The 15,847-nt window shown below is 30.0% G+C and overlaps 2 protein-coding genes across 2 annotated transcripts; one reads left to right on the forward strand and one right to left on the reverse strand.

Annotated features, from left to right (window-relative positions):
• Nucleotides 1-1,183: 1,183 nt before the first annotated feature.
• LOC106766997 (beta-glucosidase BoGH3B-like) lies at nt 1,184-5,027 on the forward strand. Its single transcript, XM_014651808.2, has 9 exons — nt 1,184-1,403; nt 1,682-1,886; nt 2,801-2,891; nt 2,998-3,143; nt 3,363-3,606; nt 3,695-3,799; nt 3,900-4,082; nt 4,161-4,365; nt 4,474-5,027. Exons 1-9 carry the CDS (start codon nt 1,184-1,186, stop codon nt 4,959-4,961), a joined length of 1,887 nt encoding a protein of 628 aa, XP_014507294.1. The 3' UTR covers nt 4,962-5,027.
• A 10,244-nt stretch (nt 5,028-15,271) lies between these two features.
• LOC106759525 (DNA-directed RNA polymerases I and III subunit RPAC2-like) lies at nt 15,272-15,736 on the reverse strand. Its single transcript, XM_014642738.2, has 3 exons — nt 15,636-15,736; nt 15,490-15,566; nt 15,272-15,419 (listed from the first exon to the last, which is right to left on the reverse strand). Exons 1-3 carry the CDS (start codon nt 15,734-15,736, stop codon nt 15,301-15,303), a joined length of 297 nt encoding a protein of 98 aa, XP_014498224.1. The 3' UTR covers nt 15,272-15,300.
• Between the last annotated feature and the right edge of the window lie 111 nt (nt 15,737-15,847).

Genomic DNA, 15,847 nt, shown 5'->3' on the forward strand with positions numbered 1-15,847 from the left:
CTCCTTTATATTATTAATAAATATATTATTTGACTGAGATAAAAAATAATAATTAATTGATTTAAGGGAAAAACTAATATTGGATGAATTTGGAATTGTTTGGAAAACTAAACGAGACATAGAGAATATAAATTTTAACTGAAGTAAAACTTAGCCAGCAATGGTTACTTTTTCGGTCAATTAAATCAATGATAATATTAATCAGTATCACTGTTAAAGAGTTTTAAAATAAATATTAATATGTTATTAATACATTCTTTATATAAGCCAAAGAGATAAACATCATTTTGAAGTCTTTATAAGATTCTTTTATGTAAAGTTTTTCACTCTTAAAGAGTTTTAAAATAAACATTAATATGTTATTGATACATTCTTTATATAAGCCAAAAAGAGATATACATCGTTTTGAACTCTTTATAAGGAAGATTCTTTTGTGTAAACTTTTCCAGATTTTGGCCTAGTCAATCATCCCTTATCAACAAAATCATATTAACAACCAATATATGATCCATAATAGTTAATTATAAAAATAATTAACTAACGGAAATATAAATTTAGAAAACAGAAAAACGAATACAATCATATCCTATCTATCCTTGATATACACAAGGGACTTCCCTTTTTTATATTCCTATTTATTTTTTAAATTTATTCTTTGAATAAAAATTTTAAATTAAAATTTTAGTATATCAGTTGACCATTTTTATAACTTTAACCCATTTTTAATTATAAAATATCTATAGAATAAATAAAAACTCTTTATAATAAAACTATAAAATTATTTATATTTAATTTCATAATTATAATAATAACAATTTTATTATTTTTATTAAAACATAAAAGAAAAATCCAAATTTAAAACAGAAAAGAAAAAACAGTATAATATCGATCTTAATATACATAACGGTAATATCTTGTTTTTCTCTCTATATATATAACATGCACATTAAGAAGTGCATTTTCTGACTTTCTTTTCGTTTCCTCTCTTCTGTTACCTAGGTGAGTCTGCAATTCTGCTTGGGACTCGAACCTGTTGGTGTCTGTGTATCTTCTTTCTTCTCTTCACTTTCTGTAAACGGTAGATTTTGATTTTGCTTTTGATTTGTTTGTGTTCTTGTTTTTTGTTACTCTTACGTATAACTGTTCATTTGGGTTGTGAAGTTGCACTGAGGAGAAGAAGAAAATGGCAAAAGTGAGTATCTTTTTTGTGGGGTTTATGCTGTTGCATTGCTGCATAGCCATGAATGAGGCACAGTACATGAAATATAAAGATCCAAAACAACCTTTGAACCTTCGAATTAAGGATCTGATGGACAGAATGACTTTAGAGGAGAAAATTGGCCAAATGACACAGATTGAACGTAAGGTTGCTTCTGCAGAAATCATGAAGAACTATTATATTGGTAAAGTCAATTTCTTCTCTGTCCTTTTTGAATGAAAAACAAACAGATAATGGTGGATGAAAATATATATGCATATTTGAATAATAGGACATATTTATCTCATTATTTCAACACATTTGACTCATCTGTTGTTTGATTTTAATTATAGCAATAAAACATACTTTATTTTTTTATAAATCATATCATATATCCTATAATTTTATCAATTTTATTTTTTTTAAGTGAATATTAATAATTTTTTATTGTTTTGTCTTATATGGTTTTTGTGATTTTGGTAGGGAGTGTGCTGAGTGGGGGTGGCAGTGTTCCAAAGCCACAAGCTTCTGCATATGATTGGATTGAAATGGTGAATGATTTTCAAAAGGGTTCTTTATCAACTAGATTGGGGATTCCTATGATATATGGGATTGATGCTGTTCATGGAAATAATAATGTATATAATGCAACAATTTTTCCTCACAATGTTGGGCTAGGTGCTACCAGGTAAATTAATATCTCTATTATATATAAGCATTACATAGTTTTTATCATATTCACACTTTGTTTCTTTTTAGGTTAGACAAACAATTTTCTTAGTAGGAATAAAGAGATTTTTGTTTATTGTGTTTATTTATTAATCTACTTATTTTAAAAAAATAAATTGTTTTTGATAAAAAATAATGAGATTCTTGTTTATTAAGTGTTTATATAAATAGAGAGAGTTATTAATTTTATTTTCTCACTCAATAAAATTAATATTAAAATAATCTTATTAAAATATTTCATTTACAAAATACATAGACATATATATTACTTCATCATAAAAAGCCCATATAATAGTAATAGTTATTATTATTAATTGGTAAAGGTGGGCAAATTGTAATAAAAACATAAATTTTATCTGATAAAAGTCATAAATTATTTATGGACCTCACTTTTAAAAATCACACGAATATTTTAAAAGTCTTAAATTTTTGTGGAGCTCTTTCTAGACAATTTTCTAATTTTATAGTTTTAAGCTTATTATGACATTCTAATTCACTTAAAGATGATTAATGACAAATAATTAACTTAATATTGTAAATTTTATAATTTGTAATTCTTATATATAATTAATTCACATGTTATTTAAAATATTCTTTTATTCAAAACATATTTTTTTTAGAATAATGATAAGGTATCACAATTTTACATTTATTTGATATACTGTATCAAATATATTTTTTTCTTTTTAATTTTATTAAAAGTTGTTCGTATAAATATTGTCACTCATTTAAAGCAAAACTTTCAAACACAATTGTCTTCATAAGTTTATTCATTACTTTTTTTTATATATAATAATTTTGGAAGCAAATAAATTACCTTAATAAAAGTGTATTATGCTTATGCATATTGATGAAGTTAATCTTTGACTACAGGGACCCTAAACTAGTGAGGAAAATTGGAGCAGCAACTGCCCTTGAAGTTAGAGCTACTGGAATTCAATATGCTTTTGCACCTTGCATAGCAGTAAGTAACTTAGAACATTCTACTAAATAATTTTGTTATTAATATCTAATTATAAATTATGTCATTTATTATATAGTCTTACATGACAATAAGATTTGTGGTATAGGTTTGTAGAGATCCGAGGTGGGGAAGATGTTATGAAAGTTATAGTGAAGACCACAAAATAGTTCAAGCTATGACTGAGATCATTCCAGGTCTGCAAGGTGAAATCCCAGCAAACTCCCCAAAGGGTGTTCCATTTGTTGCTGGAAAGTAAGAAACTTTTCTTTCCATAGTTTTATATCTTTTGTTACTTACAAATTGTCCTATAAAATATGACTTTGTAACGTTTTCGTTTCATATATTTTTTTTAGCTCATTATCCTTTAAACGATGATAACATTGAACTAACGAGAAAAACCATCTTGAGTCTTTATACTAGAATGTTTTATTTTTTTTTGTCCTTTTAACATAGTAACATTTGTATACACAGGAGAAAAGTTATAGCCTCTGCCAAGCACTATGTTGGGGATGGAGGAACCACAAAGGGAATTAATGAGAACAACACAGTGATAAGTAGACATGGATTGCTTAGCATTCACATGCCAGCCTATTATAACGCAATCATTAAGGGTGTTTCTACTGTCATGGTCTCTTATTCAAGCTGGAATGGAGAAAAGATGCATGCTAATCATGATCTAATCACAAACTTTCTCAAGAACTCATTACACTTTAGGGTAACAATCAACTTATAAAGGCTTCACTTAAATCAAAATACCAAATTGACGTAGTAAACGAGTCCTAAAATTTGTCTGTTTTTTCTAGGGTTTTGTCATATCAGATTGGCAGGGAATTGATAGAATCACTACCCCTCCTGATGCTAATTACACATATTCCATTTATGCTGGAATCAATGCTGGAATTGACATGGTAAACTATGAATTTTAAGTACATGGATTATGTACAAACATCAATGGTTTTTCCATTTACCTTGTATCATCTTTTAATATTTGCTTTGGTAATGTTGTAGGTAATGGTTCCACTTAACTTCACAGAATTCATTGATGGCTTAACCTCTTTGGTGAAAAGTAATGCCATACCAATGAGCCGAATTAATGATGCAGTAAGGAGAATCTTGAGAGTAAAGTTTGCTATGGGCCTTTTTGAGAACCCTTTGGCTGATCATAGCCTAGTTCACCAGCTTGGGAGTAAGGTTTGTTAGTCATGAAACATGTGCATATTTTTTATCTCCCAATAATTTTTTACATGTAAAATAAAATCATTTTGACAGAAACATAGAAAATTGGCTCGGGAAGCTGTGAGGAAATCCTTGGTTCTATTGAAAAATGGTGAAAATCCTAACCAACCCCTTCTCCCTCTTCCTAAAAGAGCTCCAAAGATATTGGTTGCTGGAAGCCATGCTGATAATCTAGGATATCAATGTGGTGGTTGGACCATTGAATGGCAAGGAGTTAGTGGAAACAATGTCACCAAAGGTATATTATAGACAAAAATATTAATTTTTTAATTAATATTGAGTTAAACTTCAATTTTTCTTAGCTTGCTAAAAGTACAACATTGATAAAGTCTTATATGATTTACAGGTACAACAATCCTCAGTGCAATAAAAAACACAGTTGATAAAGATACTAAGGTAGTCTACAAGGAAAATCCTGATTTGGACTATGTAAAGTCCAATAAATTTTCATATGCCATTGTGGTTGTTGGAGAGAAACCGTATGCCGAAACAGATGGTGATAGCTTGAATTTGACAATCTCTGCACCTGGGCCAGAAACCATAAAGAATGTGTGTGGACAAGTGAAATGTGTTACTGTGATAATCTCTGGTCGTCCAGTGGTTTTACAACCATATGTTGACAAAATTGAAGCTCTTGTTGCTGCTTGGCTTCCTGGTACTGAAGGAAATGGTGTAACTGATGTTTTGTTTGGTGATTATGGTTTCACAGGAAAGCTTCCAAGGACATGGTTCAAAACTGTTGATCAATTGCCAATGAATGTTGGAGATAATCATTATGACCCCCTTTTCCCCTTTGGATTTGGCCTTGAAACCAAACCTCACAAAGCCAACTAGGAATTGAAATTTATGTGCCTTGTAATTTTAGTCCATTATCCATTCTATGCATAAAGTTCCTTGTTTCCTTTTCTATTTAATTTCGTATAATGCATTGTTATTCTCCTATTTATCTTAAAATTTGGAAAATTATGCACTTGGATGTTTACATATTTTAAACTATAGTTGTTATATATATGTGCTCGTATATAATTAAATATGATATCTTCTTTTGTTTTGTTTATCTTAGTTTTCGGTAACTATATTTTTTTTTGAAAGAGAGAAATAAATATTGGAACTTTTTAATGTTTGTTGGTTTTCTTGTATGCTTTTGTTCAAAAAGTTTTATATAAACACTAAACTTTGATTACATAAATAGAAGATAGCATGTCAATTTTAGTGTGAAGGACAAACTTTTTGTTATAAATTTTGAATATAATATTGCAAAATATTTATTTTGAATATTATTAAAAATAATAATATTTTAAGAGATATTTTAAGTTATGGTCTGATTCTCTTTCTCCACTACAAAATATCAAGTTGAGTCTTTTTCTTTAGTTTTTTTCTTAGTTTTCATTCTCTTCTAAAATTATTTGGGCATGAACTCTATGAGAGTTTCTTCCTAGTTCTATGAGATTTTGTAAGCATTTTTACTACAATCTTAAGGACTTATGTTTCAATCTTTTACTGTCAAAAGTCAAAAAGGTATGGGAAACTTACCTTTACTTTATTGTTTTATTGTATGATGAATTTAGAGATATGTTTGATTTTCTTTCAAAGCATTAAAAAAAATTATCTTTATTATTTTATTTGATTATGTGATGAATGTTGATATATTCTTATATTGTTATTTTTCAATTAATTATTCGGATAACTATTAAAAGTTTGAATGCTTAAAATCCATGATATTTGTGATCTGATAAAGTGGTTATTGAATTTTGGTAAGTTTGGTAAGTATGAAACCATAAATACCAGTTACCATTTTTTTTTTTTGTTGGGTTTATGATTCTGTGGGGTTGTTTAATGACCGCTGCAGGCAATGGGGGTGGAACGACAGCGAGAGCGCGACGATTGCGCGACCAGGCGAAGACGTCGACGCTACGATGACGCAACTCAGGCGGTGTTCTCGTCTTTCTTGGTGGCTCGCAATGGCGCTTGGGTCGTTCTTCTTCTCCTCTTCTTTCTGTTCTGGTTCGTGATTTGCAGAGGAGAGACTCCATTCTTCTTCTTTGGTTCGCAGGACAGAGGCGAACTCCGGCAGCAGCGACATTGCGCTAGCGGGCCGATGGCACGTCGAGGGCGCAGCGAGGGCGTTGTTCTTCGTGTCGTTCTCTGTTTTGGGGTTAGGGTTTTGCAGGAATTTCTCTTCTTATTCCCAAATTCTTTCTCGGTTTAGTTTTGGTGGTTCCTGTTTCTGGGGTTTTTTTCGATTCTTTGCAGATTGATGATCATGAATTTGGGGTGTGGTTTGAAGATTGTTGTTTTAATCTTAAGGTCTGAGATTAGGGCTTCAATTTGATTTTCCTGGAGGTTCTGTTCTTCACGAATCTGGTTTCTTGTTGGAGTTGAAACCGGCTTGGCCATGGTAGTTTCCGCTTGTTGGTGGTTGTCTGAGTTGCAGCAGGGGAGGTGCCGACAGTCAGGGGGTTGCAGTGACCTCTCACGTGGAACTCCTTTTGGGCCATGAGCTGGGTTGGATTTGAACTTATTGGGTTGTAGACCCAGAGTTTACACTGTGGGCATTGATCCCTCTACCTCCCCAATTCCATCCTCCACCTCCCTTTTTTTTTAACTTTTCCTTGTTTACAAAAATAACCTTTTTTTATTTTTTCTTTTTACTTTTTTAACCCTGTTAACTAAGTAACCCTAATTTTTACTTTCTACTTCAACTTTCACAGACTTTCATAGACTTTTCAAGACAGCCCCACCTCCCCTTCGGATTCTCACCCCCACGCTCCGCACCTTTCATTTTCTAAGACTTTCCAACTCTTCCAGTCATCTCTTCCTGTGCTTTTTAGCTTTTGGGGTGTGCGGAGGTTCGGCGGTTGTGTGCGGCGGTGCGGCGCGGTGGTTGTGGTTTCGTAGTTTTGTTTCTGCCTGCAGGTGTGTGCGGCAGTGCAGTGGGTGTGTTCGGCAGTGCGGTGTGGTGTGTGCGGCGGTGCGGCTTGAGTGTGCGGCGACTGTGTGCGGCGGTGCAGCGTGAGTGTTGCTTCGTTTCGTTTCTGCCGTCTACAAGAGGTTAGTTTTCGTTGCGCATGATATAAAGGTTGTGTTAATTTCTTGGTTTGTAAATGTGTGTAATTTAGGGTTTTTGTGTTGATTTCTGCTCTATGTTTGTGCGCTATTGTTCTTTTGCTTCGTTTTTTTTCTCTTATGTTTCTTGTAAAGGTTGTTTCTGGTAAAGGTTTATGTGTGCATAGGAGGAAGAAAACAGGCCTAAACAGATGTCGCACATCCGTCGACGGATATTGAAATTCGTTGAAGGATGATCAATTTCGTTTAAGGGTAGGCTATTTTTAACAATGAATTTAGTACCTCTCCCCGCTCACGTTTCTCCTTCAACCACCACGCCTTCAAACACGATCACGGAAAAGAATTCTACAGAGTTGCAACTTTCCTTCCACCACGCCAACGATTCTCACAGTAAAAGAAAAGAGAGCACAAAAGAATTCGAAAAAACAACAATGAAACAGAAACGAGAGAGACAGCAGAACGTGAGAAAACAAAATTAGGTTTTTTACTTGGAGTTAAAATTAACCTATAAAATAAATTTTATTTAAGGGTATAATAAGAATATAAATAAAATATAAAAATATAAATAAAAAAAGAAAGGATAGAAGTGAAATGGGGAGATGGAGGTCCAAAATCGTGGAGGTGCAGGGATCAACGCCCTTACACTGTTGACTATGGTTGGTTCAGTTTGAACCTAATTGGATTGCTGGTTCAGAGTTTGAATTATTTGGAACCTTAGGTCTGTTTTTAAAATTAAATTAAAGTAGTGGGAAATAAATTGATTAATTTAGTAAAGATTAATCTATAATAATTATAATTATAAGAACAAAGTTATTACTATTTATTTAGTAATTAATAGGAAATCAAATTAATTTACTTGAAAGAGAAATTAATATGGTATAAGAAAGGAATTAATTGTTTTTAAAATTAAATATTTTGAAATTAGAAATTAATTTACTCTCAGGAAGGAAAGTACTGAGATTTTAATAATTAATTATTTTTAGATTGAGTTCTGGTTCTTAAAATATTATAGAAATTTATATTGGGGTTACATACTATAATATTTATATTGAGGTTACATAAGACTATATACTAATGTATATTTGTGTAAATGATGAGATGGGAGGTGTGGATAGTATTTAGTTTGATTATGGATTATGTTTAGTTAGTTGTAAAACTAATAAGAGGAAGACGAGGCGACAACTTAGAGTTCGTTGGAGTTAAGATGATGAACCCTAATTTTCATGTGTTATGCCTTTGTAATGTTTGAGAAAGGTGGAGAAGATTTTCTCTCTAGAAAAAAAAAGGAAATAAGAAGATGAGGTACTTGAGTATATTTTCGTATACTTTACCTATAAATAAGAGAAGCACAACCAGGTATTTAAAACTATGGGGGTGTAGGTAATTTTATTTAATTACTTGAAGAAATAAATTTGGCTTTTCACCTAATGATATTGATAATGTTCTAAATTTGAAAGTAGAGCATATGTAATTTTGTATGTGAATGACATGTTAATTTCTGGTACATGCAATGAGATTGTCACTAGAACTAAATAAATGAAAGACATGGGTGAAGCCAATATAATTTTAGGTGTTAGAATCATAAGGAAGGGAGATAATATATTACTATCCCAAAGAAGTTTGGGTATTATGATTTCAAAACCGTGAGTACCCCTTATGATGCTAACTCTAAATTAATGAAAAATAGAGGATAATCGTTATCTCAGCCTCAGTATGCCCAAATAATTGGGAGCGTACTACACTTAATAAGCTTTTCTAGACGTGATATTGCTTATGCAGTAGGTAGACTGAGTAGGTACACTTAATGTCCAAATCAGGAACATTAGGATGCACTTGCTAGGCTTATGAGATACTTAAGAGGCTCAATAGATTATGCCATTGAATATGGTGGATTTTCCGCTGTACTAGAAAGGTACAGTGATGCTAACTGGATCTCTGATTCAGACGAGACAAAATCCATTAGTGGTTATGTATTCACACTTGGGGGTGGTGCTATTACATGGAGATCAGTCAGGCAAACAATTATTGTAAGATCAATAATGAAATCTGAGATTGTTGCTCTTGAGATGGCTGGTAATGAGGCTGAGTGGTTGAAAAACTTTTTAGCGAACATTCCAATAGGAGTGAAACCAACCCCATCGATGTCAATACACTGTGATTGCCAATTGGCAATAGCTATAGCTAAAAGAGAAGAATTACAATGGAAAGAATAGACATACATTTGAGACATGATTTGGTGAAGTAGCTACTAAAGAGTGGAACTATTTCCATTGATTATGTGAAGTCAAAATGGAATCTAGCAGATCCTCTGACAAAACCCTTGGGAAGAAATATGATTTTAGAAACATCGAGGGGAATGAGACTTAAGCCACTTGCAAACAAACAAGTGATGGTAACCCAACCTTTGTGATTGGAGATCCCATGAATAAGGTTCATATGGGTAAAAACAAGTCACTTGTTAGTTCTGATAGCACTAATTTGATTTTAAATCAAATATGTCCCTTCCTATGGTGTGTGTGTGTGTGTGAAAGTGCTAGAGACTGCATTATTGAGAGGTTAAACTTTGTAATTAATCAAAGTTTTTAATGATCTTCATATCCCTTATGGGTGGTGTATGATTTGCAGCATACACTTGATGAAATCACCTATATGAGTGTCAAGTGGGGCCGTTTGCATGAGATCTTGGCATGATCTCTAGAGCACTCATGAATATCGGGCACGCGCATGGCCTAGTAAGCGCAACTCAACGATAACAACAAGGATTGTGGGGGTGTATTGTGATTGATAAACCTCTAACACACTCAAGTGTCTTTGGTTCATATAGCTTGTTATACCAACTACACTGTGTGTTAAGTTTCTTGATCTAAGACTGCTTCATATAGCTTGCTATATCAGTTCTGATGCATTACATCTTGTGAAACCCAGAATAATTTATTTTTCTCTTTCTTTTGTATATATATATTTTGCTATATGTGGGGGATTGCTATAAATTTTGAATATAATATTGCAAAATATCTATTTTGAACATTATTAAAAATAATAATATTTTAAGAGATATTTTAGGTCATGGGCCTGATCCACTTTCTCCACTACAAAATATCAAGTTCAGTCTTTCTCTTTAGTTTTTTTCTTAGTTTTCATTCTCTTTTCTTCTCTTCTAAAATTATTTGGGTATAAACTCTATGAGAGTTTCTTGCTAGTTCTGAGATTCTCAGACATTTCTTTGAGAAGTTCCTATTGTATCCTGGGAGACTTGCGCAATACACTGCGGATAAGTCCTTAAGGACAGTGACTTACATGCCTCAAGAAATTGCGGTATGAAATTTTGTAAGCATTTTTACTACACTTTTGTGATGTGGTTATTAATGGAAATAGTGGCCTACAAAAACTCCACAACAAACTCAAATAAAACAACAAACTAGAAAACAAATCAATAAAAGGTTCTAATAAATCAAGGAAAAATGATGGTGATGAAATAAGAAGTACCTTAGTTATAAATTTAATAAGAATTTATATAGATAATCTATAACTATTAAGGAGTTAAGGGTTTTAAAAATAAATTGAAATATTTTATAATTTAATATTTTTGGAAAAATATTGCTTAATATGCATTAAATTCATAAATAATATTGAAACATTATATAGTTTTAAATGAATAATTACACATCTTATATATTTTTATCTTTTCAATATCATATATTATTATCACTATTGTATGAAATTCTATAAAGAAGTCGTCATTTAGAAAACAAAATTAAATTTATAATTATTGTTATGTTTTTAATTTAAAAATAGTCTTACGAATTTTTTGGTTTATTTATAGTAAAATTCTGCTTGTTTTAAAAGGAAAAAATCACCGTCTTAATTATAATATAATTTTAAACTTGAAATATTAAATCTAAAATTTTTTATCTAAAATTTATAATTTCATGCTAAAAAATTTGAAACTGGATAAAAAGTTAATACTTAAAATTTAAAATAATTTCAATATGTTATAAAATATAAAATATTAAATAATAATATGAAATTTTAATATTTAAAATTCATTGTTTGTCCTTTTTTTTAGCATTGAAACAGTTATAAATGGTGACGAAGTTCAAACTTAAATCTGTCCAAATCTAAATAATTAGTATTATTTTTAAATTAAATATTAAGTAATACAGTAATAAATGATGAATTAAATATATAAAAAATTTCATAAATAATAAATTTTATTGAAGAGTTTCCACTTAACTTTGCCATTATTAATTTAATTTCAATTTTTAAATTTTAACATTATTTAAAATATTGTTTATTGAAATTTTATTGTTTAAAAGTTTCTTATATGTGTAATCTATTTTGTTCATGATTGATTATTTTAATTCTTTTCTAAATATAAAACTTTCATAATATAGTTTGAATAAAACTTATTAGTATTAATGAAATTTATAAAGACGGAAGTTTACAATCGAGAGTGTCTTTAAAATACTAAAATTAAATTATTTTTACATTTAAATGATTAAGTATAAATAAAAAAATTATAAATAAGTTTTTTTATTTTAAAACATATTACCTCATCTATAAAGGAGTTTTATTAATTTAAAACACATTATTTCTAGAATTTTCTGTTTTCTTTTTATGTTTTTCATCTTTGTTCATTGGTTTGATGATCTAAAACCATATGAGTGATCCATTCAATGAGATCTTTCCGATCAAATTGTATGTGGGTCTTCTTTGAGTCTCTTTGATTAGTGATCATAATTATCTATATGAGTCTCTTTGATTAGTGATCATAATTATATATAGTCTTATCATTGATGCTTTTATGTGTACATAAAACAACATGTGATTATAGGTGTTCTGGTGTAGTAGGTGCAGTTAGAGCTTTTTGAGTTGTTAAATAAGGTGAGAAAAACTAATTTTAAGTTCTAATTGTTGGCTGTAATTTTGATGTAGAAAAATCTTGAGTTTTGAATTATTGTTTGATTTGGTTTGTACTAATTTTGTATTGTTGAATTTGTTAAGGGTTAGTTATGCATCTTAATTGTGAGAAACATGTCTAGTTTAGATTTACATTCTTTAATTGCACAATATGGTTCCAGTTGAGTTAAGGATTTGAAATTTATAAGTACTAGGATGTTTATTAAGCATAAATTAACTCCAGAGTGCCAAATTAATTAATTAAAGCTTAAAGAGAGAATTTAGAATTCTGATACATCGAGCATCACTTAAGATCGACTCAAAGGTGAAATAGGTAAAGCACTCACTTTAGACCTCTAAAAAATAAAGGTATAAAAGCACTAATGCAAAAACGTTGTTTAACGTCACCCTTTAAATGTCAGTTACGGGTAAGAACGGCGTATATTGATGACTGGTGGTATTTCCGTAAATAAGTTGGCAATATAGACGTAAGTTAGATGTCCATCCAACATCTATAGTATTTTAGACGTCGGGGGAAGTCCCCTCTAACGTCTACATCTCTGACAGTTATGTGAAAAGTCATTTCTTTCAGACATATAAACGTCAGTTAGGAGCGGACACCGACGTCTATAGGGCGGTAATTAATGTTATTGACCTACCTGTTAGAAATATAGACGTCGGACTAGATATCCCCAACGTCTATATGGCGGAAATTAATGACACTCACCTATCTGACAAGCTATAGACATCGGGACACCTTTTAACTGACGTCTATATGTTTGTCAGGTAGGTGAATAGTCACTTTTTTCCGCGTTATAGACGTCGGATCCCGCCACATAGACGTCTATATACAATTCTAGACATCAGTTGTCTTAGTAACCGACTAACCTTGTAAGTGTTTCCAGTATAACCTAAGACGCGGTACAGACTAACCTTGTAAGTGTGGTATGGTGAAACCCATTAACAATGGGTTTGTAAAGCAATAGAGGCTACCACAAGTGCACAACCCGTCATAACTCGCCATTCATACTAAATTCGGATAGTCCAGTCTTGGTCTTTGCATGTTAAGATGTTTGGTTTGATTTAGGTTATTTATGATTTATGTATGCAATGCTTTGAGTATATTAAGAATTGTTTTGTATTTAGCTTACCTTTTTTCCTTTTATTTCATTGGTATGTCTCGGTGCTTTGATTGTCTTGACTATGATCATTCGGTGAATGTGAGAGAAGGTGATGAGGTTTCAGTCGAGTAAGCTTTGAAAGGAGGATCAACAAATGTGTAGTTTTCTTTATAACTAGTATATGTACATAGTTTTGTTTAATCGATTTGTATAAATGAAGTTTCTTTATGGTTATTTACATGATGATAATTAACTTTATATTTCTGTCAATCAACTAATTATTTTATTAAAATTATGATAACTCTTTTATAGTATTTATACTATATTTTGAGATGTTACAACAATTTACTTTTGGTTATTGATGGTTTCCTTGTGTTTCTTTTTAATAATCACTTTAAATATTTAAGTATTATGAACATATGAAAAAAAAAGGAGTTGATTTACATAAAAAGAGAGATGAAGTAGTTATCTTAGAGTAAAATTTCTTATATTCGTCCTACGTTTATCTTAAGCATATCTTTTGGATAATTTTAATAGTATTCCAGATTGTGGATTATCTATTTTTATTATTAAATATATGGTGTTTTATTTTAGTAATATTATTATATTATTAAAATAAAATGTTACAAAATTTAAAATATAAAATGTTACTAAGTTTCCTCATGTTTGTTTTGTTTTATGTTTTTTTTTTCATCATCACTTTAAATATTGTGAACATATGAGAAAATAGGAGTTCCTGAACGGAATTACATGGAAAGAGAGATGAAGCAGTTATCTAATTCTTATAGTCGAATTTCTTATTTTTTTTGTCCTGTGTTTATCTTAAGCATATAACTTTTAGATAATTGTAATAATATACTCTATATTTAGATTGTGGAGGATCTATTTTTATTATTAAATATCTGATATTTTATTTTAGTAATATTATTATATTAAAATGGAATGTTACAAAATTTAAAATCTAAATTTTGAATAAATAGTGAAGAAACAATTCTTTTTTCAAATTTATGTTAATGTTTTAAATATATTTTGTGGAAAATATTTATTGATATATTACTATATTTTTTTATTTTAATATTAATATATTGATGACTATTTGTTTATTAATATTATACATGATGACTTTTTCAATATTGTACAACTATTGATGGCTATTTTAATACTAATATTATATTGATAACTCTTGATAAATAAAATTATACTGATATACAGAAATAGTTGAAATCATTTTATCATTAGGATGAAATAGATTATCTGATGAAAGATAATAATACGTACTTTTGTTGAAATTTGCCTCATAACAAAGAAACGAGATTGTGCATGACTCATAATAATTTGTTTATTTTGACAAATTTAGGTTTTAAAAGCAATACAAGTATGTGTTAAGATTGAAATGTTATTCGTAGTTTTCCCAACCTCATTTTATAATTTCATATATCTTTAATTTAATTGTACATATATTTAAAATTTTGCATATTATGTCACCAAAAATCAGATTAAAAACATTCTATTTTTCATATTAATTAAAAGGAGATTTAAACAAATGGATTCTCGATAGAATTGGAACTGACTTAAACTCAACCTCAACTTCTTATCTCAAGAAGAGTATAGAAAGTTTGCATAGTAGGATTTCAAAAAGAAAATGGTAAAGCTACAACAAAGGCAATGGATTGATATTTTTTTAAGCTATTTTTATTAATAAGATGTGATTTGCATAATTTTCTCTAAAAGAATTTCCAAAAAATAGGAAATTCAAATCTACTTTTCCATAAACTAAAATTAACTCAGTAAGAATTTAAAAACATTAATTATGATAGAAGTTTTACTAATTGACTTATTAATAACAAGTTCATATTTTCTTCTTCTTATTTTTCTCTCTTAGAAACTATTCTAAAAAGTGATACTATAGTTTTGTAAATGTAGTGTTTATAAGTGTGAGAATGTGTCCTAACAAGAGAAGTGAGACAATATATTGAGATATTCTTCCTAAAAGGCAAACACAAAAGTAGGAAAATATATGATTATTATGGTAGAAAGTAGGATCATGACATTAAATAGATTATTAAGATTAAGAATGAAAAGGAAAATCAGTTGGTTTTGTTGTTTTTAAATTGAGTGAGAGCATGATCAAAAGAGCTCCTAACATGGCGGCACATAAGCATCAATTTCATGCATCCATCTTTAAAAACCTCCTTTGCTGGATCCTCTACACACCCAAATTGAACAGAAAATTAGATTTGGTGAAAATAAGAAACTGAACACANTCGATGTATTACNNGTTGTCTGAACTCTGATATTAACTTGATTAAAAGAGGGATGAGGAATGCTGTATCCACAATATGTCACTCTTGGACTGCAAAACAACAATGAATCAAGATAGATAGATAGATAAATATCTTGAATCAAATTCACATATACTAACTCCTGATTTAAGGTGTATCGTATAGCATTTGCAAATGTATGATCCTCATCCACCAGACAAAATGTTGATTTACTATCATCAGAATTTGACCCAAGCTCCATCTGTCACTCAATCTCCATTCAAAAATGTAAATCACAAATTACTTTTCTTGTGCAAAAACTAAAAAAATACAAGAGCAACAGCAATATCAAAGTTCCATTAATAACAACAGT

The sequence above is a fragment of the Vigna radiata genome, chromosome 1 (assembly GCF_000741045.1).
Source record: "Vigna radiata var. radiata cultivar VC1973A chromosome 1, Vradiata_ver6, whole genome shotgun sequence".
Lineage (NCBI taxonomy): Eukaryota > Viridiplantae > Streptophyta > Magnoliopsida > Fabales > Fabaceae > Vigna > Vigna radiata.